Below are 27,518 nucleotides of genomic sequence, written 5' to 3' on the forward strand. Positions count from 1 at the left end.
ACCACGTTGCTAGGTCAGGGAGGCCGCTACTAGGGGGCAGAAAACGGGAACGACGCCACTGCATCTCAGAGCACCAGTTCTCTCAATGCCGCAGCTGGCGGCTGGGAAAGGCTTTGCACAGGGCCATGCGGGAAGGAGATGATGGCCATGGTCCCCTAAAATGAAGACCTGAATGCAGAAGCTGCCGCAAAGAAGTCCACAGAGCTTGCTGTGCGCGGTGCAGGAGGAGGAGTGTGCTGGGGGTGAGGGGGTAAAAACCTGAAGTCTGGAGGAGACCTGGAGTGGTGTGAGGTTGAGTTTAGTGTGGGACAAGCTGGGTTTGAGAAGCAGGCCACTTTCGTCCAGGGGCACACATCCAGCAAATGCAGTGGGAATGACCTGTGGTTCTTAGGAGAGAGGCTGAGGCAAGAGATGCGAATTTTGGAATCATCTGGAAAGAAGTTGGGCTGACAAAAGAAGAGATGGAGCCAGAGGATAGAAAAGATAGAACAGGGCTGAAGACAGAAGCTAAGTCTAAGGAGGAGAAGAAACTCATGAGAGAAACCATGTGGGAGGGTCAGGACTGTGCGGAGTGAGAGAAGTCAGGAGAAGAGGCATGTTCAGTGGGGGCCTGGGCTACAGGGGCACCAGGAAGGAGGTGCCCAAGAAAACAGGTTTGGATTTGGAAATCAGGAGATCTCTGGGGACTTTCAAGAGAATTATTGGAGTGGTGGGTTGTGTAGACCAGATTGCCACTCCTTCGGGGGCATCAGGATCCTGGATCCAGTTGGTTGATGCAGGGATACAAAGGTTCATTTCTTTGCTTTCCTTCAGGGGGACTCTGAAGGGCCTCCCCAGCTCCACAGCTTCCAGACGGATCTGATGAGGCCTTGTGGAAAGCAACGCAGTTCAGGTCAGTCTCTGCCTAATCCTGTTTTCCTCACTCTCTCAAGGCGAGTGAGGTCTACGGGGGAAAGTCCCCTCACCCCCATAGACCTCCTGGAATGCCTGGAACAGCTGAGCAACCTGGGCACAGGTGGCTTGAGACAACCTAGCTATTCAGGCCTGATGCCAGAGTGAACGCCACAGGGAGACTGCCGGGTCTGGGGGGCACGTGCTGGTCAGGCCCCCAGTAGACCCCTTGCAGGCAGATCTCCATCCCCATGCAGAGTCTATATCCTAGAAATCCAACCTGAGATCCAGCAGCACCGAGAAAGGGTGAGTGAAACAGAGAAAAGGTGGGATGGAGAAAAGGACAGAGGTGGAAATCACCCAGCGGGAACAAGAAGAGGTGAGGGTGGGAGAGAGGCAGGAAGGAACAGGCCTGTGATTTGATGCCTCCCCCCTTGATCTCCAAGGAAGCTATTTCAAGAGATAGGAATTGTCAGAAAAAGCCGGAGAAGGTGGTGTTAAATGAAAACATTGAGAATGGGGGGTGAAGATGCCGGTTATTCGTAGTAGAAGATGGGTCTTCAAAAGCCAGGAGGCGGAGGAGAGGAATGCTGTCAGTGGGATAAAGGTGAGGGGAAGCTGATACTCTCTGAAGTTAGTAATATTAAAACAGTACTGAGGAAAGAGAAAGTTGGAAAATGGTCTAGAGGGAGCTTTTAGCAAGATGAGAGGGCGAGGGATGAATGAAACTCTGCACCAGGATATTCCCTCTGCAGCACCATCCCTGGGAATGTTAAACGTCTGGAGTAGTGAACCAACAGAAATAGAATATGCAGTTAACAATTTCCCAGGAATCATGTTTACACATAAAGAAATAGGTGAAAGTAATTTCAATGATGTATTTTATTTAGCACAATATATTTTAGATACGTCTTAAATAAAATATATCATTAAAATTGACATGTGTCCATATAAAAAATTAATAATGAGACGTACTTTTTTTTCCTACTACGTTTTTTCCTACTAAGTCTTCCAACTCTGGTGTGTATTTTACATGTATTGCATGTAAAATGGATTTCCCCCATCTTGGCCTTTATTTTGTCCTCATTTTCTATGAAGGAATGGGCTTGCCTACCCCCAGTGCTGTATCACTAAAAAAAAATCCTCATCTGTTCCATCTCATTTCACAAAACTCATTTGAAGAAGAGGAGGGAGAAGTTTGAGAGTCCATCTATGAATAGGGAAATGGAGCTTTGACTTGGACTAGAAAAGGTATGAGGGAGATGAGCTATGAGTTGGAAGTATCCCGTTTTGATTTTTGTTCTATGTTCATAGGAGGAACAAGGTTTATTTGTCAGGTTGGGTGCTCCAGAGAGTGAACTGAGAGTGTGTTGTGATAATGCACGGGCAACTCTTGCTTGCACAAACTCTCATCTTAGTATTACTAGTTTCCCTTGAACTCTGAGCACTGGCCGCGTCACAAACAGATGGATGCAGCTGCTATATCTAGGCCTCATTTTCTGCATCTGCAAACTGGGAGAGTAGTTCCTTATTTGGAAAAATAGGAGGGGCCAGGGAAATCCCAGATTTGGAGACCGGTGCTTCTCAGTCAGACCTGTAGCTCATCTGCTGTCCCTAGGGTGCCAGCAGCTTCTGCATTCGGTCCACAGTCTGGTACCATTTGCCTGCCTTTATATCTGATGGAGACATCTGTCATGGTGTGCAGGAGTAAGGGAAGTTCCAGAGACTCCTTTAGAAATGTAAAAATAATAATGCTTAGGCATCCTTGCTTTTATGTGAAATGGCCTACATCTCTTGCTTCTTGGAGGTAGGTTCAGGCTAGATCTTGTGAGACCTCCTGCATGCCAGCACAGGGCCTGATAGCCTTTCCATGCTGCAGCAGTATCTATAACCATCCCTAGAAGTAGAGTCGCAGAAAATACCATGGTAATTGTGGCTTTGTTTTGTGGAGGATTACCACACACATACACACTCTCTCACACACACTCACACACACACACACATGCATGGCATGCAGGAGCCTGACCTGTTATTTTTGGCGTCCCCAGGATACATGGCACATTAGCTTAGTGTTCAGGTTGTACTATAAACCCTCAAGGTCAGGAGCTGTAAAACTTGGATTTCTCCATCCCCTGGGCATAAGCCTGTCTTTCAAAACAATTTCTGACCATTACCTAGAAGAGGTGCAAGATAACAAAATTTCCCTTGGCAACCTCTACTCCTGCCTCCCTGACATCCCTGCTTGGTTAAGCTGCTGTCCTGATGTGACCTTAATAAGTATGACGTGGCCTTAATAAGTACTCTGTGTATAGACTCTTGACAGAGCCATTCCTGGGAAAAACAGCTCCATTCTTGGAGATAGGAAACAATGCCCTCAGCATACACATCAGAGACGGCTTGTCTGACTCGACCTGCTTTCCCATCTTTAAAATGGGGAGATCTTCCTGCCCCAGCTTCCCAGAGTGCTGGGATTACACATGAGCCATGTGCCCAGGAGAATCGCTTGAGCCCAGGAGCTTGCCACCAGGTAGGGCAACACAGGGAGACCTCGTCTTTACCAAAACCAAATATATACATAAAATAAAATAACATAAAATAAAATAAAATAAAATAAAATGGAGAGAAACTCCTCCTAAGATTCTTTTTACAGTCTTAGAGAGTGGAAACTGGCCTTGGTTTCTTCATCCATGTGAAAAATAGAGCTAAAAAGCCCCTTGTCAGCACCTTTCTCTCTTCTAGCAGGACTGAGGAATGACCAGAGGTTAAATATTGATCAGTTAGAATTAGCTTCAATTCAGTCTGCATTTGACTAAGAACTTGATGACCGAGCCTGCTTATTTTTTGCAATAATTCCTGGGGCTTAATATGTAAAGAAATGACTGTAGAGTTGAACCTCACAATCTCAGGTGTAATTCCCATGAGAAAGATGTTACACCAGAAATAGGAGCTTTCCAGCTGTTCTCAGGCACGCTTTCAATGACACTAAGAACATCAGTTGCACTAATTGGTGCTTGAAATAATTACTGATCTTCATCATCTGTGTCAAAAGCGTTGCTCAGATGTCCGACTGCTCGTCATACTCTCTTGGCATTCTACGCGAAGGACTTCACAGCCTGGTTCTTTCCCAGGAGAGCATTAGTTAAGGCAAAACATACAAAAACACATCTAGGATACAGATAACATAAGTACAGACAGCTGAGCAAATATATAAATAACACCCGAAATGACACTTAAATATTTACAGCTGGAGATTTCTGCTACGTGCAGCACATACTGCTAATCCTTTCTCATCTCCAGGAAGTTTTCAAAAACCTGCTTCTGTAACTAACGGACAGGTCTTCTGGATCCAAGGTCACCTGCTGGGGAGAAAGAGAAGTCTTTGGATAAACATTGCAAGTTTTCCTGGAACATCGATGCTGTTTAAGATTTAAGATTTTTTGGAAAGAAGGGAATAAGGTTTTTACAAATGTTTTCAAAAGTGTAACATGTATATATGCTCATTTCAGACCATTTGATCAGTATAAAATATTAAAGAAGAAAGTAAGAACTCACTTGGAATCTTATCTGTAGGAAGTAATCACTGTCTTGCTATATTTCGGTGAATATCCTTTTAATGATGTGTACGTGTTTAATGTGCTTTACAGTTTGAGAATATATTCTAGGCGTCTTTTTATGTCAATGGATTTAAGAATATATTACATCATTTTTGATGTAATACTTCGATATACCACAATTTGTTTAATCAATCCCTTATTAATGAATATTTAGGATGGTTTCAATTTTTAAAATATTTTACAATGTGGTTATGAAACATTCTTTCATATATATATTTGCCTCCTTATTCAACTATTTCTTCAGGATATATTCTTTTTTTTTTTTCTTTTTTTCTCTTTTTTTTTTTTTTTTTGAGATGGAGTCTTGCTCTGTCGCCCAGGCTGGAGCACAGTGGCTGGATCTCAGCTCACTGCAAGCTCTGCCTCCCGGGTTTAGGCCATTCTCCTGCCTCAGCCTCCGGAGTAGCTGGAACTACAGGCACCCGCCACCTCGCCCAGCTAGTTTTTTTTATTTTTTATTTTTTTAGTAGAGACGGGATTTTACCGTGTTAGCCAGGATGGTCTCGATCTCCTGACCTCGTGATCCGCCCGTCTCAGCCTCCCAAAGTGCTGGGATTACAGGCTTGAGCCACCGCGCCCGGCCCAGGATATATTCTTAGAAATAGAGTCAGGGACTTCAAGAATGAAGCCACCGACCCTCGCAGTGAATGTTACAGTTCTTAAAGATGGTGTGTCCGGAGTTTGTTCAGATGTGTCTGCAGTTTCTTCCTTCTGGTGGGTTCGTGGTCTCGCTGACTTCAGAAATGAAACTGCAGCCCTTCACAGCGAGTGTCACAGCTCTTAAAGGTGGCACGGTGCAGAGTTGTTTGTGGTCACTCCACTCCCAGTGGGTTCGTGGTCTCACTTACTTCAGGAATGAAGCCACAGACTCTTGTGGTGAGTGTTATAGCTCATAAATGTAGTGCAGACCCAAAGAGTGAGCAGCAGCAAGATTATTGTGAAGAGCAAAGGAAGAAACCTTCTACAGCATGCAAGGCACCCTCACTCAGCAGGTTGCCCCCCTTGGCTCGGGTGGCCAGCTTTTATTCCCTTATTTGGCCCCACCCACATCCTGCTGATTGGTCCATTTTACAGAGTGCTGATTGGTCCATTTTTACAGAGTGCTGATTGGTGCGTTTACAAACTGTTAGCTAGACACAGAGCGCTGATTGGTGCATTTTTACAGAGTGCTGATTGGTGTGTTTACAAACCTTTAGCTAGACAGAAAAGTTCTCCAAGTCTCCACTCAACCCAGGAAGTCCAGGTGACTTCACCTCTCAGTACCATTAGGGCAGATAAACTGTTGCTAATTAAACTACAACTTGCCATTGTTTTTCAGACACACCTACAATGTTTGAGATGCTGGAGATGTTAATTACGCTGATCTTATCACTGTACATTAGATGTACTGAAACATTAGTACCCTATGAATGTGAGCAATTATAATTTGTCCATTAAAAAATAAAATTAAGAAAAATATCATGCAGAAAAAAAGACATAGCTAGATTCCCAAGACATTAAAATGTGGGGAAAAAATGTGGATTTTTGAGCAGGTGTCTCTGAACCTTGGAATATCTACCTCTGGACTTCTTACGTGAGAACAACAAACTCCTAATTCTTTTAGGTGTAGCTTTTGGGCTTTCTGTTAGTTGCAAGCAAAACACACTCCTAAGTCCATGGACTCCTCACAATCACTTCTTGAGAGAGGCATTAACATTTGTATTTTTCTAACGAGGAGACTGAGGCACAGAAGTTCAATGGACTTTCCCTGGCGTGTAATCACACGGGTCATAAATGGAGGCCGAGCCCATAGTGAGGGCCTCCAACTCCAGTGTTCTTGACCCCACATCTCACCTGCTCCGTTGCTGTTCCTGCCTTGTGTGTGACCTTCATGGCATGGCTGTGAAGAGTGGTGAGCCATGCCATTCCCCTGTTCCTCTGCTCAGAAGGACACTGCCCCAAAACACACCAGGACAAGAGACTCGAGTCTGTGAGCCAGGAGCCAGGACCTCAGAGTTCAGTGACCATTCAGGCATCAGGTTTCTTAGTTATTTGGGCAGTTTGCTTTCTTGATCTTGCTTTTAAAATTTATTGTATATTCTTAATTTTTATTTTAGGTTCAGGGGTACATGTGCAGGTTTGTTGTACAGATTATTTCATCATCCAGGTACTAAGCCTAGTACTCAATAGTTATTTTTTTCCACTCCTCTCCCTCCTCCCACCCTCCACCCTCAAGGAGGCCCCAGTGTGTGTTGTTACCCTCTTTGTGTCCATGTGTTCTTGTCAGGTAGCTGCCACTTATAAGTGAGAATATGTGGTAGTTGGTTTTCTGTTCCTGAATTAGTTTGCTGAGGATAATGGCCTCCAGCTCCATCCATGTTCCTGCAAAAGACATGATCTCATTCTTTTTATGACTGTATAGTATTGCATGGTGTATATATATCATATTTTCTTTATTCAATCGGTCATTTATGGACATTTAGGTTGATTCCATATCTTTGCTATTGTAAATAGTGCTACAATGAACATTCACGTGTATGTGTCTTTATGGTAGAATGATTTCTATTCCTCTGGATGTATACCCAGTAATGGGATTGCTGGGTCAAATGGTGGTTCTGTTTTTAGATCCTGCTTCTTGCTTTCCTTCTGTCTGTGCCCTTCCTCAGCCTCTGTTGAAATGAGAAAGACCAGTTTGCTGTGGAAGAAGCTCATATTCCTACTCTCCCTATAAGCCTACATGCTTCCAGTGTTTGGGGCTGGAGAGGCCACAGATGAGCTGGAAGTTTGGAGAAAAGGAATCCCTGTCAAGGCCTCTTGCCAGTTAGTCAACTTTCCTTTGCCCCTGCGAACCTGGCCTTTGAGGACAGCCACCTGGAGAGGGAGGCATAGGGGAGAGCTTAGGACTCCAGGCCAAAGGCTAGAGAAAGAGGCAGTGTTTGTGTCTGTAGCTAAAGGGAATGTCCCCTTCTAACTGATTTTTGTTTCCTGAAGCAGAAGGAGGAGATGAAATTGTTAAAGGGGTGTTAGTGTTAAGTAAGAAAGAATGGTCTTTTCCAGATCTCTATTTTCTGATCGGTAGAATAAGTTGAGAACAGCAGGGGAAGATTAGATGAGATATCGGTCAAACGAATACATTAGAACATTATGGGTTTTTTACTGTGTGGTTTAAAGAATCCCTTGAAATGCCTAAGCAGCACATTAGGAAGGGAATTGCTCCTTTGGGAGTGACTCATGTACAATGGGCCCCGAGCAGAAGTCAGAGTGTGCAGGATACAGCAGCTCTCTAAGGCGCCAGGCAGAGAGGCAGAGGCTTGGCTTAACGTGGGACCATGCGTGCTGGCATTTCTCCTAGGACCTGGACTAAGGGAATTGGTGGTGGAGGGTGTGGTGGGGGCTTTGTGCCATCTCCTGTTCCCCCATCAGATGCAGGAGCAAAGTGGAAAAGTCCTCTGGGGTTTTTCTTCTCTGATACAAGGGAAGCATACGCAAATGATGTTTTCCTGAGAAAACCCATTGAGAGCAGTTTCCCACACTCCCCAACACTCATGGTCCACCCAGTCCAGGCTGCTGGCTGGAGAACCGACCTTTAAAACTCTTGTTTATGTACGGCCACGAGGTCAGTCCAACTCCAGCCTGGCCTGGCATGGAAAACCAGGAAGTTCCTGTAAGAAATATTTTTAAGGGTCTGTGTACCTCACAGGAAGCCTTCAGATTGCAAACATGTGTCCAAACTGCTGACTTGGAGTAAATGGATCAAATTACTCCGTCTGAATTGGAGAGCCTGATTTCTGCACCAGGGAGGCTTGCTGTTTGAATGTGTGCCAGGTTGAATGGAGTCTCTGGCTTCAGATGGCTTTAAGCTGAAAGAGGTTTCTTTTGTAAGTCAGCTTCTTTGGTAATTTCTTTCCTTTCTTCTTCCTGCAAGTGAAATAGTGCACATTTATCGTGACCCCGTTGGGCCTGTTGTCTTTATTCCTCTTTTTCATCTGCAGAGTCTGCTCATGTCTCTAAGTCCGTACCATGCTGCTCTGGGCTGTGCGGCTCCACGGTCTTGTTTACTGTACACTGGTGCTTTTGTTTCAATTAAACTTTTAATTTTGAGGTAATTGTAGATTCATTTGCAGGTGTAAGAAATAACTCAGAGAGATTCCGCTTACCCTTTACTCAGTTTTCCCTCACCTTGCAAGACTGTAGTACCATATTGTAACCAGGATATTGACCTTAATGTAATCAAGATACAGAACATTCCATCAGAAGATCCCTCTGTTGCCCTTCATAGCCACACCCACTTCCCTCCCACCTCCCTAAAAGAGGAGACTCCTTCTTTTATCTTTGGCAACCACTAATTCATTCTCTATTTCTGTAATTTTGTCATTTCAAGATAGCTACATAAATGGAATCATACAGTATGTAACCTTCTGGGATTGACTTTTTTGGTTTCACTCAGCATAATTCTCTGGAGATTCATCCAAGTTTTGCTTGTTATCAATAGCTCCTTTTGTTTAACCATTGAATGGTATTCTGTCTTGTGGGTGTACTATCGTTTGTTTAACCATTCACTCATTGAAGTGCATAAGGGCCGTCTCCAGTTTATGACTTTTAGGAATACAGCTGCTATGAACAGTCGTGTACAGGTATTTGTGTGAACAGAAGTTTTCATTTCTCTGGAATAAATGCCCAGGAGTGTAATTGTGGGGTCGTATGGTAGTTGCATATGCGGTTTTTTGAGGAACCACCCAACTGTTTTCCAGAGTGGCCGTACCATTTCACATTTTCACCAGCAATTTATGAGAGACCCGGTTTCTCTGCATCCTCACCTGCATTTGCTGGCCCTACCGTTTGTTTTAGCCATTCTGATAAGTGTGTAAGATAGCTTAACAGCTTAAATTTGCATTTTCCTAATCGCTAGTGATGTTGAATGTCCACGTTCTTATTTGCCATCTGTATGTCTTCTTTGGTGAAATGTTTGTTCATATCTTTTGCCCGTTTTCTAATTTTTTTAATGGTGAGTTTTAAGAGTTCTTACGTATTATAAACACTAGTTCTTCGTCAGGTATGTGGTTTACAAATATTTTCTTCTTGTTTGTGGGTTATTTGTTTCCTCCTCTTAACAGGATTTCTCACAGAACAAAAGTTTTAAATTTTAATGAAGTCCAGTTTATCATTTTTTCCTTTTGTGAATCATGGTTTTGGTGTCAAATCTAAGAACTCTTGGCCTAACCCTAGATCATGAAGATTTTCTCCTGTGCCTTTTCTGAAAGTGTTATAGTTGTATATAATTCCATAATACATTTTGAGTTAATTTTTGTATACCATGTAGGACTTGGGGGTAGGGAGTTTTTTTTCTCCTGTAGGAATCCAATTGCTCCAGTATCATTTGATGAAAAGGTTCTCATTCTTCCATTGAATTACTTTTGTACCTTTTCCAAAAAATCGCTTATGCGTATTTGTGCAAGTCTATTTCTGGGCTCTCTATTCTGTTCCAGTGAGCTATGTGTCTATCCTTCCACCAATACCATCTAGTCTTGGTAAGTGTAGCTGTATATTTTGATATAATAAGTCTTGAAATTGAGTAGACTAATTCCTCCCACTTTATTCTTCTATTTCAAAATTGTTTTAGCTATTCTAGTTCCTTTGCCTTTCCATATACATTTTAAAATAAGCTTGTCTATATCTATAAAAATCTTGCTGGGATTTTGATAGGACTTGTGTTAAATCCATATATACATTTGAGGGATAATTATCATCTTTCCTCTGTTGAGGCTTCTAAACCGTGAACGCAGCGAGTCTCTATTTTATTTAGAGCTTTGATTCTTTCAACAGTATTTTGTAGCTTTCAGCATAAAAGTCTGCTGTGCACTGAATGTGTCCCCTCAAAATTCACATTGTGAATTTTGTGGTATCCCCAGTGTGGTGGTCTTAAGAGGTGGGGCCTCGGGGAGTTGATTAGGTCATGAGGGCAGAGCCCTCATTGATGAGATTAGTGCCCTTGTGAAAGAAGCCTGAAAGAGTTTGTTTACTTGGACACAGCAAGAAGATGCCATTTATGAAGCACAGAAGGAGTGAGTGCTCATCAGACAGTGAATCTGCTGGTGCCTTGATCTTGAACTTCCCAGACTCCAGAACCATGAGAAATAAATTTCTGTTGTTTTACCCACTCTAGGGCATTTTGTTACAGCAGCCTGAATGGACTAAGACAAAGCCCTGCACATGTTTTGTTAGATTCATATCCAAATGTTTCCTTTCTTTTTTGAGTGATTGTAAGTGGTATTGTATTTTTAATTTTTGTGTCTGTGTTCATGCTGGTATATGGCAATACACTTGATTTTTGTAGGTTTATTTATTTTGTATCCTGCAACATTGCTGAAGTTACTTCTTAGTTCTAGAAGCTTTTTCTGCATTCTTTGGAATTTTCTATGTAGACAATCTTGTCATATGCAAGTGGGGAGAATTTTATTCCATTCTTTCCAATTCACATACCTTTTATTTCCTATTCTTGTCTTATTGCACTGAATAGAGCTTCCAGGACTACATTGAATAAGAGTGGTGAGAGAGGATAGTCTTGCCTTGCTTCTGACCTCAAGGAGAAAACAGTCCGTCTTTCACCCGTAAGTGTAATGTTAGCTGTAAATATTTTTGGAGATGTACTTTATCAGACTGAGCAAGTTCCCGTCTATTCCTATTTATATATTTTTGTGATAGTTCCTTTATAAAAAAAATCATGAATGGGTATTGGATTTTGTCAAGTGATTTTCTGCTTCAATTGCAACGGTCATGTTTTTTTTTTTTCTTTTCACCTGCTTTAGGCCAAACAATATGCTATTTATACTATTCAGAATATTTTGAACTGCAAATAATAGATTAAACCAGATTAAAATGTGATTAAATTAAAAGAAATGTATTTTTTTTTTTTTTCCCTGAACAAGACATCTGGAGGCAGATAGTTCCAGGGTTGGCTAATTCAGCATCTCAGTATTGTCGGGCTCTGGGTGGTCTCTGTGATTCTCTGGGCTTTCCCCTCGTGGTTGTAAGTCGGCTACAGAGGTCCCAGGTGCCGCTAGTAGAGGATCTTCTCCTTTTTTTTAATTACAAGGAAAAATTTTCTCAGAATGCTAACAGGCTTTTATGTCTTGTTGGCCAAAGTGAGCCCATGTCCAAACCTAAACCAGTCTGGCAAAAAGAATGGAAATGGGAGTGGAGTGCCATGAATAGTTTAATCCAGTAGTTCTTACCAGGGGCACTCCTGGTGTGTTGGATGACAATTTGTTGTTGTGCAGGATTGTCCTACTCACTGCAGGACATTTAGCATCCCTGGCCCTCACCTATTAAGGCCCTCACCTATTCATATGCCCTCACCTATTCAGCGACAGCGGAGCCTTCCAGTCATGGTGACAACTTCTTTCAAACTTCCCCGGGGTGTGGCTGGCAGGGGGCGGGGGCTGGCAATACCACTTCTCATTGAGAGCCATTGGTTTAAACCAATTATGATTCACTCAAAGGTCAGCCAGTGGAGTGATCAAGCCAGGACCGGTTTAGTTTACTACTATATATTGAATTCCCAATTATCTGCTTTTATTTCTCATCACTGTGACAGCTAATTATTGTGTGTTTATTATGAGACACAGTGTGCTAATTGATTTAGATCCTTTATCATTTTACTTTTTATAACAACATTAGGGGATATGCACTCTTATTGTCCCCATTTTGCTAATGAGGAAATTGAGGCCTAGGAAGATTAAGGAAGTTGCCCAAGGTCTGATCCCAGAATCAGCATAAACTGCTACACCATACCGTTTCCCCAGGAAAATAAGTCTTTGTTGTCTTTTGCTGTCATTTATTCTGAGTGGTAGCAAGACATTCTTCAAAAGCTGGGTGATTCTTCCCAGACTGTACCCACAATTTCAGTCCTCCAGTTGGAGGAATTATAGAGGGAAGATGAATGCATTTACTCCAGTTATGTATGGTGGAGAAGGGGTAAGAGATGAAAAGCATGATTTAGCCATATTATTTTGCTTTTTCTAAAAAGAAAACTCCTTATTAGGTCAACACTTTAACTATTAGGCTGTGTCTTAATTACAACCTAGGCTTTACACTTCTTAAGCAAAGATATGACTAGGGCAAAATTAAAATATGGCAATGAGTATATGTTGTCTCACTCAAGTACTGTTTTCAGTAACTCCTTATCTAAGTCTTGGCTTTCTTTACACTTTTATATATTCTAAGTGATTCCAGGCATTGCAAAGCTCTTTTGCCTGTGCAAGGCTTCCAGGAACCCAGCCACTGGCAGCCTTGGTGTACGCACATTCTTAAGAAGGGACATTTCTATTTTGCCTGTATTTGAAGCTATTCATGACTGGCTCTCCATTCTTTCGTCTACTTGTTCATCCATCCATCCATCCATCCATCCATCCTTCCATCCATCCATCCATCCACTCAGCCATTCTTTTGTTCAACAGTGATTTACTGAATTCCTACTTACTGTGACTGTTCTATATTTGATATGCCACACAATGTTCAGCAATGACTTCTACTCAAGAGCTAGTTTTTAGTTTCACACTGCTTTTCTCTTGTTCTTTATCTTTTGCTTTTGTAGCTCGGAACAGAAAAATCTATAGAAAAAATCTTGCTACCAGGCTGTGGGCCCCTCTGGTCCATGGTGGTATCTTACTGTCTTTGTGTCTTTCAGCTGAACAATGCCTGCAACATGGTGCATACTCAGTAATGCTCATGGAATAAAACGGTGTGGTTCCTCTTCCCGGAAATGCTGCCATCTCTCTTTTGATTCAGGATAGGTTTACCTAGGTGATTACATCACTAACATTGTATTCCTCTGGTTTCTTCCTCATGATAGGACAGATTTTACTAAAAAGTAAAAAATTATTTATTACATTTTGCCGTTCCTCTTACTTTTCATACCAGATTAAATTTTCTTTGTCCTTGAATGTCCACTTCGAATATCAATAAACTAGTAACCTTTCGCCCACCTACTGAAGTCGCCATAAGAAGCTAGTCATTCTCTCTGTCAATTCACATATCCACTTCATTCTTTTGTCTGCTTGTTTGTCCATCTGTTTATCCATCTGCTTAGCTATTTGTTCGTTCAACAATGATTTAGTGAATACCTACTTACTGTGACCCTATTAAGTTTTACAGGCCACACAGTGTTCAACAAGGTGCTCATATGCCTGTCTACCTTCTTTTTCTTTTTCTTTTTTTTTTTGAGATGGAGTCTTGCCCTGTCGCCCAGGGTGGAAGGCAAAGGTGCAATCTTGGCTCACTGCAACTTCTGCCTCCTGGGTTCAAACAATTCTCCTGCCTCAGCCTCCCGAGTAGCTGGGATTACAGGTGCCCACCACCACACCCAGCTAATTTTTGTATTTTTAGTAGAGACGGGGTTTCACCATGTTGGCCAGGCTGGTCTCGAACTCCTGACCTCATGATCTATGCACCTTGGCCTCCCAAAGTGCTGAGATTACAGGCATGAGCCACCGTGCCTGACTTACTTTCTTGATTACGTGTTTATTTTCTCCAATAAGATATGAGCCCTTCAAGCAAAGACAAGAAATAATCTTATTGCTCTTTTTGCATCCTAAGTGTCTGACACAAAGGAAGGTGGAGGAAAGTATGCAGTCAATGTCTGTAGAATTGCACTATACATGCAATAGGGCCTGCCTTCTCTTCAACAGGCATTGCTCTTCCTCTTTTAAGCTTCATAGAACATTTAAAAAGCACAGAGCCACGATAATTTCATCAGCAGATGAAAGAGGATGTCAAAAGAGAAAAATAAACCAGGGTAGAGTTGACACAAATAATCGGAGGATGTCCCCATTATAATTACAGCAACATGGATTGAGTTATGCCAGCCCCTGAGAGGAATTTGATTTCCTCATTATGTGTATAATCTTTACCATCCTCTCAGCATCACTTTTCTATTTGGTATTTCACATATGGCTCTGATGTCTCCCTGCTTTGTAGATGGGAAAACTAAACTTCAGAACGGGCTAGTGGCTTGAGCCATCTCGCATAGCAAGGCAGACCATGAGAGGTGGGCATAAAATAAGCATGTTTAGATTTTAATTATTTCAATCAAATCAAGAGATCACCATCACCAGAATGTCTTATTAACTATTCATCGAACCCTTATTATGTGCCAAGAACTTTACATGCATTAACCTTTCTCCCCAGTCTTTATTTTGAAAACATTTAAAACCTGCAAACAGCTGGAAGAATATACAATGAAACATCTAGTTTCACTAATTGATTTATTTCTTACACCTAGTTTCTTACACTTAGTTTCACATTTTTGTTTTATTTCTCTCTAAATATATTTGAATATATTGGATTACATGCAGACATTATGACTTTGCTCCTAAATATTCCAGCATACATCTCTTCTGAAGAAGAGCATTCTCTTACATAACTGAGATACAATAACCACACTCAGGAAAGTTAACATTAAAATAATTTCATTATCTATTACATAATCCTTATTCAAATTTGCCTGTTTTTCTCAATAATTCCTCCCTCCCTCGCTCCCTTCCCTTCTCCTTCCTTCCTTCCTTCCTTCCTTCCTTCCTTCCTTCCTTTTTTCCTTCCTTCCTTCCTTCCTTCCTTCCTTCCTTTTTTCCTTCCTTCCTTCCTTCCTTCCTTCCTTCCTTCCTTCCTTCCTTCCTTCCTTCCCTCCTTCCTTCCTTCCCTCCCTCCTTCCCTCCTTCCTCCCTCCCTGTCTGTCTGTCTTTCTCCCCTTTCTCTCAATTCAGGATCTAATCGAGGATCACACATTGCATTGACTTTTCATATTTCTTTAGTCATCTTTAATTATAATCACTTCCCAGCCTTCCCCCTCAACCCCGTTTCATGACATTGACAGTTTTGAAGAGTTCAAGCTACTTGTTTCGCAAAATGCCTTTAGCTTAGATTTGTGTGATGTTTCCTCATGGAAAGATTCAGGTTAAATATTGTTAGCAAGAATATTAAATAAGTGATATTGCGTCCTTCTCAATTCATCCCATTGGGGGCATAAAATGTTAATGTGTCCCATCACTCATGATGCTATGACCACTTGGCTAAGGCAGTGTTTGCCAGATTTCTACATTGTGGAAGTACCATTTTCCTATGTAATTAACAAGTAATCTGTGGAATGATACTTTGAGGTTTTGTGAATACCCCCATCAGGCTTTTGTCTAATGTTTTTAGTATCCACTGATGATAAGTGTTTATTATCATTTTAGAGTCTCACCATAACCCTGTGAGGTAGACACTGTTATGACCCATATATTTACAATGAAGATATTGAGTCTTAGAGAGATGAAGAAACTCGCTCAAGCTCTCACAGCTAATAAGGGACAGAGCTGAGATTTCTGTCTCTAAAGCCTGTGCTCTACCTACTACACTGCACTAACTGAAAGTAGACTTTCTTATCTCACTTGCTCCAGGCAAGACAAGAAAAAAGTGATAGTCGAGATCATATAAGACACAATTTGTTTCGTCTCTCAACAACTCTCTTTCCTTTTACTTCCTAAGCACTTTTTTCCCCCACAGCCTGATGCCTGTCACTCTTCCCTGACTGTTAACCTGGAATGTGGTGAATAAATTATGTTTTAGTCCGATGGACCTTAGGCTGTGGAGTTCTGGTTTGATTCTATCCCACGGTGTCCAGGACCACCTGCTTGCCAGCGCCACATTGGGATGTAATTACATCCTGGAATCATCCATTCCAGTTTGAGAAAGACCACTACATACATTCATAGGGAGGATTACAGTGAATCCTTCTGGGGTTTGTTTGTTTGTTTTTGAGACGGAGTCTTGCTATGTTGCCAGGCTGGAGTGCAGTGGCGCCGTCTCGGCTCACTGCAAGGTCTGCCTCCCGGGTTCACGCCATTCTCCTGCCTCAGCCTCCAGAGTAGCTGGGACTATAGGCGCCCGCCACTGCGCTGGGCTAATTTTTTGTGTTTTTAGTAGAGACGGGGTTTCATCGTGTTAGGCAGGCTGGTCTTGATCTCCTGACCTCGTGATCAGCCCGCCTCGGCCTCCCAAAGTGCTGGGATTACAGGCGTGAGCCACCGTGCCCAGCCAAGAGATGGGTTCTTTCATAAAGGGGAACTTGAGGGTACGCAGAGATGGAGGTGGGGAATGTATTTTTCTATTAGTTTCAAAGGAAGACCTCACCTCGCCCAACTCCCTTCCTTTGTAGATGAGGAAACTGAGCCCTAGACTGGTATGTGGACTGTCCAGGGTCAACACTGGTGACAGATCTGAGGCTGGAACTACAGATTCTATGCTTATCATGCTGCAAAATCCCGAAGGTTACGCTCTTGTCTAGCCCTGCTCACCCAGCCCTTGGACCTCTGCTGCTGCTCCTCACCCTCCCCTTCTCAGACTTGTCCTTTGGAAGACATTTGCTCATTCTTTCCTTCCTTTCTTCCTTCACTGGTTGTTCATCTTAAATAGCATTTATCATCCTCCTACCATATGCCAGATCCTGTGCTGGCCATAATGGGTATGAAGCAAAAAGAAATACAGTGTCAGCCTTGAAGGAGGCCACTGTTTAGGTGAGGGGAGGGGAAGCACATAATCCCACACCATGATCGAATGTGCTAAGCACTAGAGCAACGCTCATCTACTGCCCTGGGGACGCAGAAAAGGGAAGGATGCTTTGAAATAATGTGGCTGCTTGCGAGTTTGCTGGGGAGCTTCCCAAAGCATAGCTCCATTACTCAGAACACTCTTGGAATTCCCTTTCCTTTTGCTAGTCTTCTCAGATGAAAGGGAGGGCAAGTATGGGAAGCAAAGGAAGGGCAGGACATGGCTGGTTGATGAGTTGTGGGGGGTTTCTAAAGGGACGCAGAAACATACCCGATCACAGACTCAGGACTAATTGGTGCAGCTGGATGGCTGCATCTGCTGCAGGCCCTTAGGGGCCTAACGCCGGTTATTGGCTTGGCTCAGTTAAGAAAGCTTGAGCCTCCTCCAAGGCTGCCCAGTGTCCAGAGCTCCCCGTGCTTCTGGGCATGGGGGAGAAGGCCAGCATGGTGGGAGAGAGGAGGGAGAAAAACTGGTGAGGATGCTGAGAAGCTGGGACCCAATTGCCCTAGGGCACTAATTGCAGCTCCAGCTGCAGAAGGCCCTGTGCTCTTCCCACTTGCTGCTCAGTACACTGCATAATGGGCACTTAGTTATGGGATCTAAACTAAGCCTGAATCTTATTCTGCGCGAGGGAATAATGACATCACAAGCTGGAAGGAAGGAGTATGCTGTACTGATTAGATCAAGGCAGTGAAAAGTTCTGGCTGCTTTTTTCTGTTCCTGCTGCTGACCGATGGCACAATTCAGGCCAATGAGGAAACATCTGCTTACCTATCAGTGAAATGATGTAATGGCTTCATACAGCATGGCTTTGGGCTATGCTGGACCTCCCAAGTGAGCCCTTTTTCCCTTAACAACTGTGACAACTGAATGATGTTTTACTGTGCCAGTCTGTTTATGGATCACCTATTTAATCCTCACAGTAACCCTAATAGTAGCTATCATTATGATTCCTGTTTTGCACAGGAAGAAACAGAATGGCTCAGAGAAGGTAAGTTACTTACCCAAGGTCACACAGCTAATAAATATGGCACTAATACTGAATCAAGCAGGGTGATTTCTGAGCCCACATTCCTAGCTGCTGAGGAAAATTACCTCTTAGCCTCAGGAGGATGTGACTTGGGCAGGAGTTCTAGCACTTGTTACAATTTACGGTCATGTCCTTCATTTCTTTTGCTGTTTGTTAGATTATAAGCTCCATAAGGTCAGGGAACAGGCAGACTTGTTCACCACTGAGCCTCCGGAGCCTGGCACCTCTTAGCACATAGTAGATGCTTCATTCATATTTTGGGCTGAGCGAATAGCTCTGGATCAGGCCACATAGCCTATTTAGTATTTTGCCAACTACACTAGCAGGAGAGGCCAATAGTATAGGCCATTCCCTGTGTCTGAATTGTTCAGTTATGGGGACTATCTGGGCTCTAAGGAGTGGGCTCTGGGAGGATTCACCAGAGTTGCTCCTTCTTTTGCCCTTGCCCCCATCTCCTGTAGCATGCACTCATCCCGTGATTCATTTATTCCACAGATCTTTAATGAGCACCTATTATGTGCTAGATGCTGTTCCAGGTAGTTCACTGGAACAAAGCAGATAAAAATGCCTCTGACACAGAGCTTGCAATCCACTGAAGGGGAAAACCATGAGCAATTAATAGGCAAAATGCACAGTGCATACAACAGAAAACATGCTTAGGAAGGTAGATATGAAGGGTCAGGGAGATGGGTGGCCAGTAAAGCCCTCATTAAGAAGGTGGCATTTGACAAAAGGCTAGAAGGAAGTCAGGGGGCAACCATACAAATGCCTCAGGGAGAGGGAACAGCCAGCACAAATGCCCCGGGGCAAAATCACGCTGTGTGTGGGACGAGCAGTGGGGAGGTCACTGGAGCGAGAGATGGGAGTGATGGGAGAAGAGTTCGGAGAAGTGACCAGAGCTAGGCTATGTGAAGTCTTGTAGGTCGTAGTTGTAACCTTGGCTTTAAATCTGAGTGGAATGTGAAGTCACTAGAGGATTCGGGCAGAGGAGGGATGTGATCTGACTTTCCATGTTATTGTGTACCACAGCTATTTGCATATCTGTCTCCCCCCCTAGTCTGTGCGGCTGTCAACATTGGGACCATGTATATATTCCCAGTGCCAAGCACAGTAATGGTACATGGTAGATGTTTCAATACATGGCTATCAAATGAATGAGCAGATGAAAAATGCAGAACCAAGTGCAGAATGAAACCAACTGAACTAGGGTGCAGATGGGGACCCAGAGGGCAGATGAATGCACTCTGAATTGATGAATGAAGGGCATTTAATGGAGCAGGTGTCTTTTAATCTAGGACTAGAAGAAAGAGAAGCCTATCCACAAATAGAGAGAGAGGAAAGATACTGCTCCTGAACAAGGAATGGGAGCAAAGGGTTGGAGACATGAACGTGCAGGGCACATTAAGAAAATACCAAATAGACAAATGTTTCTGCTATGCAGGATGAGAAGAGGCACGCAATGGCATCAGAGGCCAGAATTGCAGCCTGGGGCCAGATCATAGAATGACTTACATGTCAAGCTAAGAAATTTGGATTTTATACTGCAGGCAATGGGAGCCTTTGCAGGATTTTACAAGTGTGGGGCCGTTTTCCAGGAGGGGATTCAGCCCATTAGGTTTTGGCTTGCAACCGGTGAGGACCGTGGAGAAAACCAAGAGTGGTTCTGTGTATGGGAGGCAGTGCCTCACAGTGTGGCTACAACACAGCACTGTTTATTGTGTCAATTATGTGTGTAGAAATACTGTCACGTTCAGAAGGAGAGTTGATCTCATACTTCACAGCAGCCTTTGGGAATTCCCCTTTATGGAACCCTCAGACACTGCACAGTGAAAGATTTAGCGGTTTACTCAGGTGCATTCCAGTAGGAGCCTGTGTCCAACTCAGGAGTGGTAATGACTTCATTACGCTGCTCATCCATCCATCCAGCCCTTATGTAAAATCAATCAGCCATAAGCTTCCCGGGTTCATTTCATTTCTTCTCCTGTGCTGGAGGAGATTGGTAGAGTCAAGACATGACCTGTTGTGCCCCTGGGTGGTATGTAGCTCCATTACTATTTAGCCTGGAAGCCCGGGGTCAGTCATGATGATGTTAGGAGGCTCACCAGGCAGGGGGAATGCAAAGGCGGTCATCTGAGGTCATCCGATAGATTTGGTAATGAACCATGCTGGGTTCTAAGTATGCGATGGGGCTGCTCATGGTGGGGGAAAATGGCCCTGGGAGGATGGAGATGAAAGTCCATGTCAAAGTGAAAGCTGTCAGCCATTGCTTTGAGGGAATGAGCTTGTTCCCAGGTTGGAGGTTAAGGTGTCCACTTTCCTGCCTTGACTCTGCACGGCTAAGACTGGCCCACCCTCTCACTTTTTCACTCTGACTTAGTCTAAGTTAACTGAAAGGGCTCGTTGACTCTCCCCACCACAGTTCTGTTGCTTCATTGTGGAGCAGGCCTGGGCACCACTCACTAGTGTGTTTTCAGCCTAGGGTTATGGTCACTGTAACTCACTCTAGATGGAACACTTAGGTGTCATGAACCCACAGGACACAGACGCAGAAGAGCAACCTTTTTACCAGCACATAGCTTTCAAAGTTGGGGATTAGAGGAGCTGGAGAGGGGCAAAAATAGAGTGGCTCAGAGAACCCCTAGTCTCAAGCTTTCAGGGGGCTTAAATAAGAAGTCAACAATTTGGGGAGCAGAGGGAGAAGCTTCTACCAGTATCCCCAGTTTTCTTTCAACTGCATGCAGGGAAGAAAAACCAGTATTCCTCTGCTGAGATGCAGCAGGTTCATCTATAATTTACTAAAATGATGTGCTGGAAGGTAGCTGGACCCCAGAGACATCATGAGCCTCTTGTGTACAGAAAACCACATCAGGAATAGAACTCTACCTGAAATGATGTCCTTGGAGGAGTCAATGTTGTGAATTGTGCTCTCCCTCACAGTGAAGTTAGGAACAACCATTACAGCCTCTCCTCCCTCACTCCCTTGGGAGGGCCATCAATGATGTAGGCTCATTACCTACGTGCAATTTATATGCTTTGGAGATTAGTTTAAGTTGGACAACCAGTAGAACTTTCATCATGGATGCAGATTATAAAGATTGTCTTCATCATAATACAAGGATTTGGAGAAGAGCATAGGCTAGAGTGGGCATGTGAGTCTGATTCATAGTGGATCTATGACTATACCCCAAGGCCAGATAGAAGAGACTTTTTTTTGGCTTGGTTAATGAGTAACAGTGTTATGACAACTGTCAAAATCTATTGAAGGCTTTAAAAACGCTCATAGCTTTTGACCTAAGAATCCAACATCTAGGAGAAAATTTATAGCACTAAATACCCACATCAAAAACTAGAAAAACCTCATTAACAACCTAACATCTCACCTAAAAGAACTAGAGAACCAAGAGCAAACAAATCCTGAAGCTAGCAAAAGACAAAAAATAACCAAGATCAGAGCTGAACTGAAGGAGAAAAAGAGACGAAAAACCCTTCAAAAAATCAACAAATCAAAGAGCTGTTGTTTTGAAAAAAATTACTGAAATACATAGACCACTAGCTAGACTAATAAAGAAGAAAAGAGAGAAGAATCAAACAAACAGAATCAGAAATGATAAGGAGGATATCACCACTGACCCCACAGAAATACAACCATCAGAAAATACTATAAATACCTCTATGCACATAAACTAGAAAACCTAGAAGAAATGAATTAATTCCTGGACACATACTCCCTCCCAAGACAGAACCAGGAAGAAACTGAATCCCTGGAAAGACCAATCATGAGTTCTGAAATTGAGGCATTAATAAATAGCCTACAAACCAGAAAAAGCCCAGGACTAGAGGGATTCACAGCTGAATTCTACCAGATGTACAAAGAAGAGCTGGTACCATTTCTACTGAAACTATTCCAAAATATGAAAAAGAGGGACTCCTCCCTAACTCACTCTAGGAGGCCAACATTATCCTGATACCAAAACCTGGAAGAGATACAATAAAAAAGAAAACTTCAGGCCAATATCCTTGATGAACATCAATGCAAAAATCCCCAATAAAATACTGGCAAACCGAATCTAGCAGCATATCAAAAAGCTTATCCACCATGATCAGGTTGGCTTCATCCCTGGAATGCAAGGTTGGTTCAAGATAGGCAAATCAATAAATGTGATTCATCACAGAAACAGAACTAAAAACAAAAACCACAAGATTATCTCAACAGATGCAGAAAAGTCCTTTGATAAAATTCAACATCACTTCATGTTAAAAACTCTCAGTAAACTAGGTATTGAGGAATACACCTCAAAATAAGAGCCATATATGACAAACCCACAGCCAATGTCATAGTGAATAAGCAAAAGCTGGAAGCATTCCACTTGAAAACTGGCGCAAGAAAAGGATGCCCTCCTCTCACCACTCCTATTCAATATAGTATTGGCTGAGCAATCAGGCAAGAGAAAGAAATAAAGTGTATTCAAATAGGAAGAGAGGAAGTTAAATTATCTCTATATCTCTTCGATACAGGATAACACGATCCTATATCTAGAAAACCTAATTGTTTCAGCTCAAAAGCTTCTTAAGTTGATAAGCAACTTCAGCAGAGTCTCAGGATATAAATTCAGTGTGCAAAAATTGCTAGTATTATTCTTATACGCCAACAACGGGCAAGCAGAGAGCCAAATCATGAATGAACTCCCATTCACAATTGCTACATAAAGAATAAAATACTTAGGAATAAATACAGCCAACAAAGGAAGTGATGGACCTCTTCAAGGAGAACTACAAACCGCTGCTCAAATAAATCAGAGAGGACATAAACAAATGGAAAGACATTCCATGCTCATGGACAGGAGGAATCAATATCGTGAAAATGGCCATATGGCCCAAAGTAATTTATAGATGCAATGATATTCCCATTAAACTACCATGACATTTTTCACAGAATTAGAAAAAACTATTTTAAAATTCATATGGAACCAAAAAAGAGCCCAAATAGCCAAGACAATCCTAAGTGAAAATAGCAAAACTGGCAGCATCATGCTACCCAACTTCAAACTATACTACAAAGCTACAGTAATCAAAACAGCATGGTACTGGTACAAGACCAAACACATAGTCTAATGCAGTCTTTAAAAATTGCTATTTCAGAATATCTGATGACATGGAAACATATTTATACTTTTTTAAACTTAAAAATATATTGAAATATTTTCTATAGAAAATCACAGGAAATAAAACAAACATCCATATGCCCTTTAGCCAAATTCAACAAATGTTGACATTTTGTCGTAGTTACTTCAGAATGTTTTAAGAAATGAATTGTAGATACTGTTGAGGCCTCTTTTGTACTCCTCTCTTCCCTACCTTCCCACTGATAATTATTTTTCTGAAATTGGTATGTACTCTTCCTGTTCAGAAGTTATACTTCTACTACACATCTGTATTTCCATAAAATATATAGCATTTTTATAATTTACAACCATTTTAGCTTCCTTCAATGTGCTCTTTTCATTCAACACAATTTCCAAGATTTTATCCAGTTTGATATATGTAGATAACATAATTTTTCTTGCTATGTGTAGTATTCTAACTACACAAACATATTTAATACACTTTTAAAACTGAATTGTAATGGCTCAGTGAGTTATCTCTAAGTGAACATACTCATCTAACTATCACCCAGGTCAAGAAATAGAACATTGTAGAATAGCATCTGTACCCCAGAAACTCTCCATTATGCCCATTTCCAGCAACTATCCTTTCTCCTACAGAAGTAGCCACTGTCATGATTTCTAATAGCATCAATTTGCCTGTTTTTGAACATTGTATAGTAGGAATCATGTGGTGCTCTACATTTGCCAATTAGTTCAATTGTTAATTAAGTTGCTTGGTTCTTCCCCTTCATTATTGATTTTATTGGGTCCATTATCAGTATTGAGAGAGATGTATTAAACTCTCCCACTATGAGTAGGGATTTCTTGTATCTCCTTTTAATTTTGTCAATTTTTATTAAAATATATTAAAACTATGTTGTTGTATGCATATAGATTTATAATTGTGATAGCTGTCTGGTGAATTGACCACTTTATGATTATGAAATACCTCTCTTTATCCTGAGTAATGTTTTTGCCTTAAAGTCTGTTTTTTTCCTGTATTAGGATAGACATAGCAGTTTTCATTTGGTTAGCCTTGGATATCTTTTCCACTTTTTGAGTTATGAAGTGCATTCTTCCATTCTCATGCTTCTAATGAAGACATACCCGAGACTGGGTAATTTATAAAGGAAAAAGGTTTGATTGAGTCACAGTTCAGCATGGCTGGGGAGGCCTCAGGAAGCTTACAATCATGGCAGAAGGGGAAGCAAACATGTCCTTCTTCACATGATGGCAGGAAGAAGTGCCCAGCAAAGGGGGAAGCCCCTTATGAAACCATCAGATCTTGTGAGAACTCACTCACTGTGAGACCAGCATGAGGGTAATTGCCCTCATGATTCAATTAGCTCCCACTGGGTCGCTCCCATGACAGACGGGGATTATGGGAATTACAATTCAAGGTGAGATCTGGGTGGGGACACAGCCAAACCTTGTCATTCCACCCCGGCCCCTTCCAAATCTCACATCTTCACATTTCAAAATGCAATCATGCCCTTCTGACAGTGCCCCAAAATCTTAACTAATTCCAGCATTAACTCAACAGTTCAAATCCAAAGTCTCATCTGAGACAAGGCAAGTCTCTTTCACCTATAAAATCAAAAGCAAGTTAGTTACTTCCTAGATACAATGAGGGTACAGGTTTTGGGTAAATTCACTTGTCTCAAATGAGAGAAACTGGCCAAAACAAAGGGGCCTCATGCAAGTCCGAAATCCAGTAGGACAGTCATTAAGCCTTAAAGTTCCAAAATGATCTCCTTTGACTCCATGTCTCACATCCAGGTCATGCTGATGCAAGAGGAGGGCTCCATAGCCTTGGGCAGCTCTGCTCCTGTGGCTTTTCAGGGTACAGCTGGTTTCATGGCTGGAATTGAGTGTCTGATTTTTCCAGGTACACTGTATAAGCTGTTGGTGAAGCTGCCATTCTGAGATCTGGAAGATGGTGGCCCTCTTCTCATAGCTCCACTAGGCAGTGCCCAAGTGAGGACTCTGTGTGGGGGCTCCAACCCTCAATTTTCCTTCTGTACTACCCTAGCAGAGGTTCTCCATGAGGGCTCCACCCCTGCCTCAGACTTCTGCCTGGACATTCAGGATTTCCATACATCTCTGAAATCTAAGTGGAGGTTCCCAAATCTTCATTCTTGTCTTCTGCGTACCTGCAGGACCAACACCACCTGGTAGCTGCCAAGGCTTGGGACTTGCACCTTTTGAAGCAATGGCCTTGCACCTTTTGAAGTTGTACCTTGGCCCCTTTTAGCCATAGCTGGAGCAGCCAAGACACCGGGGACCAAGTCCTGGGGCTACACACAGCAGAGGGCCCTGAACCTGGCCCACAAAGCCATTTTTCTCTCCTTGGCCTCTGGGCTTGTGATGGGAGGGCCTGCTGTGAAGGTCTCTGACATGCCCTGCAGACATTTTCCTCATTGTCTTGTTGATTAACATTTGGCTCCTCCTTATTATGCAAATTTCTGCAGTAGGCTTGAATTTTTTCTCAGAAAATTGATTTTTCTTTTTTATTGCATTGTCAGGCTGCAAAATTTCCAAACTTTTATGCTCTGCTTCCTCTTGAATGCTTTGCCACTTAGAAATTTCTTCTGTCAGATGCCCTAAATCATCTCTCTCAAGTTCAAAGTTACACAGATCTCTAAGGCAGGTGCAAAATGCCACCAGCCTCTTTGCTAAAACATAACAAGAGTCACCTTTGCTCCAGTTCCCAAGAAGTTCCTCATCTTCATTGTGAGACCACCTGAACCTGGACTTCATTGTCCATATCACTATCAGCATTTTGGTCAAAGCTATTCAACAAGTCTGTGGGAAGTTCCAAACTTTCCTACATCTTTCTGTCTTCTGAGCCCTCCAAGTCTCTAGGAAGTTCCAGACTTTTCCACATTTTCCTGTCTTCTTCTGAGACTTCCAAGCTGTTCCAACCTCTGTCTGTTACCCAGTTCCAGAGTCACTTCTTCATTTTTGGGTATCTTTATAGTAGTGCCCCACTCTTGGTACCAATTACTGTATTAGTTTGTTCTCATGCTGCTAATAAAGACATACCCAAGACTGCGTAATTTATAAAGGAAAGAGGTTTAATTGACTCACAGTTCAGCATGGCTGGGGAGGACTCAGGAAACTTACAATCATGGCAGAAAGGGAAGCAAACATGTCCTTCTTAATATGGTGGCAGGAAGGAGAAGTGCTGAGAAAAGGGGGAAAAGCCCCTTATTAAACCATGAGATCTCATGAGAACTCACTCACTATAACAAGATCAGCATGAGGGTAACTGCCCTCATGATTCAATTACCTCCCACCGGGTCCCTCCCACAACACGTGGGGATTATGGGAGTTACAATTCAAGATGAGATTTTGGTGGAGACACCACCAAACCATATCATGAAGGATAGCTTTATTGGGTAAAGTATTCTAGTATTCTTGGCTGACTTTTTGTTTTCTTTTAGCACTGTGAATATATCTCATCCTATTCTATACTGCCTATCTCATCCTATTCTATCCTGTCTTGCAATTTTTCTCCTGAGATATCTGTTGATAGCTTAATGGTGATTCCCTCATATGTGACTTAATGCTTTTTTCTTGCTGCTTTTAAAATGCTCTCTTTGTCCTTGACTTTTGGCATTTGATTATAATATGCCTTGAAGAGGACCTCATTGGGTTGAGTTGGTCAGGGGGTCCTTTGAGCTTAATGGATCTGGATGTCTATGTCTCTCCCAAAGCTTGGGAAGTTTACAGCAATTATTTCATTAAATAAGTTTTTGTCCCTTTCTCTGTATCTTCTTCTTTTGGAACTCCCATCATGCAAAAGTTTCATTGCTTAATGGTGCCTCATAAGTCCTGTAGGCTGTCTTACTTTTTTCATTCTCTTTTCTTTTTTTCCCTTTGACTGGATAATTTCAAAAACATATCTTCAAGTTCACAGATTTTTTCTTCTGCTTTATCTAGTTTGCTTTTGAAGCTCTCCATTGTACTTTTCATGTCATTCACTAAATTCTTCAGTTTCAAGATTTCTGTTTGGTTGTTTGTTTCTCTTTGGTTCTGTTTTATGCTATCTCTTTGTTGCATTTCTCATTCAGATCATGAATTGTTTCCCTGATTTTATTGAATTACCTATCTGTAGCTTGAATCTCATGTCTTGCTGAGTTTTCCTTTTTATCTTTATTTAATATTTTTCTTTTTCTTTCTTTCTCTTTCTTTTCTTTCTTTCCTTCTTTCTTTCCCTCCCTTCCTTTCTTTCTTTCTTTCTTTCTTTCTTTCTTTCTTTCTTTCTTTCTT

At 42.3% G+C, this 27,518-nt stretch overlaps 1 protein-coding gene and 1 long non-coding RNA gene across 2 annotated transcripts in view; both read left to right on the top strand.

Annotated features, from left to right (window-relative positions):
• Positions 1 to 908: 908 nt before the first annotated feature.
• LOC111520298 lies at positions 909 to 4,442 on the top strand. Its single transcript, XR_002724627.2, has 3 exons — positions 909 to 1,197; positions 1,338 to 1,498; positions 4,136 to 4,442. It is a non-coding gene; the product is annotated as an uncharacterized LOC111520298 (long non-coding RNA).
• Positions 4,443 to 8,268: 3,826 nt separating this feature from the next.
• Positions 8,269 to 27,518, top strand: part of PRMT8 (protein arginine methyltransferase 8) — a 205,537-nt gene continuing 186,287 nt past the window's right edge. Inside the window, exon 1 of the mRNA XM_023182936.1 lies at positions 8,269 to 8,362. Coding sequence (XP_023038704.1) covers positions 8,315 to 8,362 — 48 coding nt within the window. The 5' untranslated portion in view covers positions 8,269 to 8,314. The remainder of the gene's footprint in view (positions 8,363 to 27,518) is intronic.

Source organism: Piliocolobus tephrosceles, chromosome 10, assembly GCF_002776525.5.
Source record: "Piliocolobus tephrosceles isolate RC106 chromosome 10, ASM277652v3, whole genome shotgun sequence".
Classification (NCBI taxonomy): domain Eukaryota; kingdom Metazoa; phylum Chordata; class Mammalia; order Primates; family Cercopithecidae; genus Piliocolobus; species Piliocolobus tephrosceles.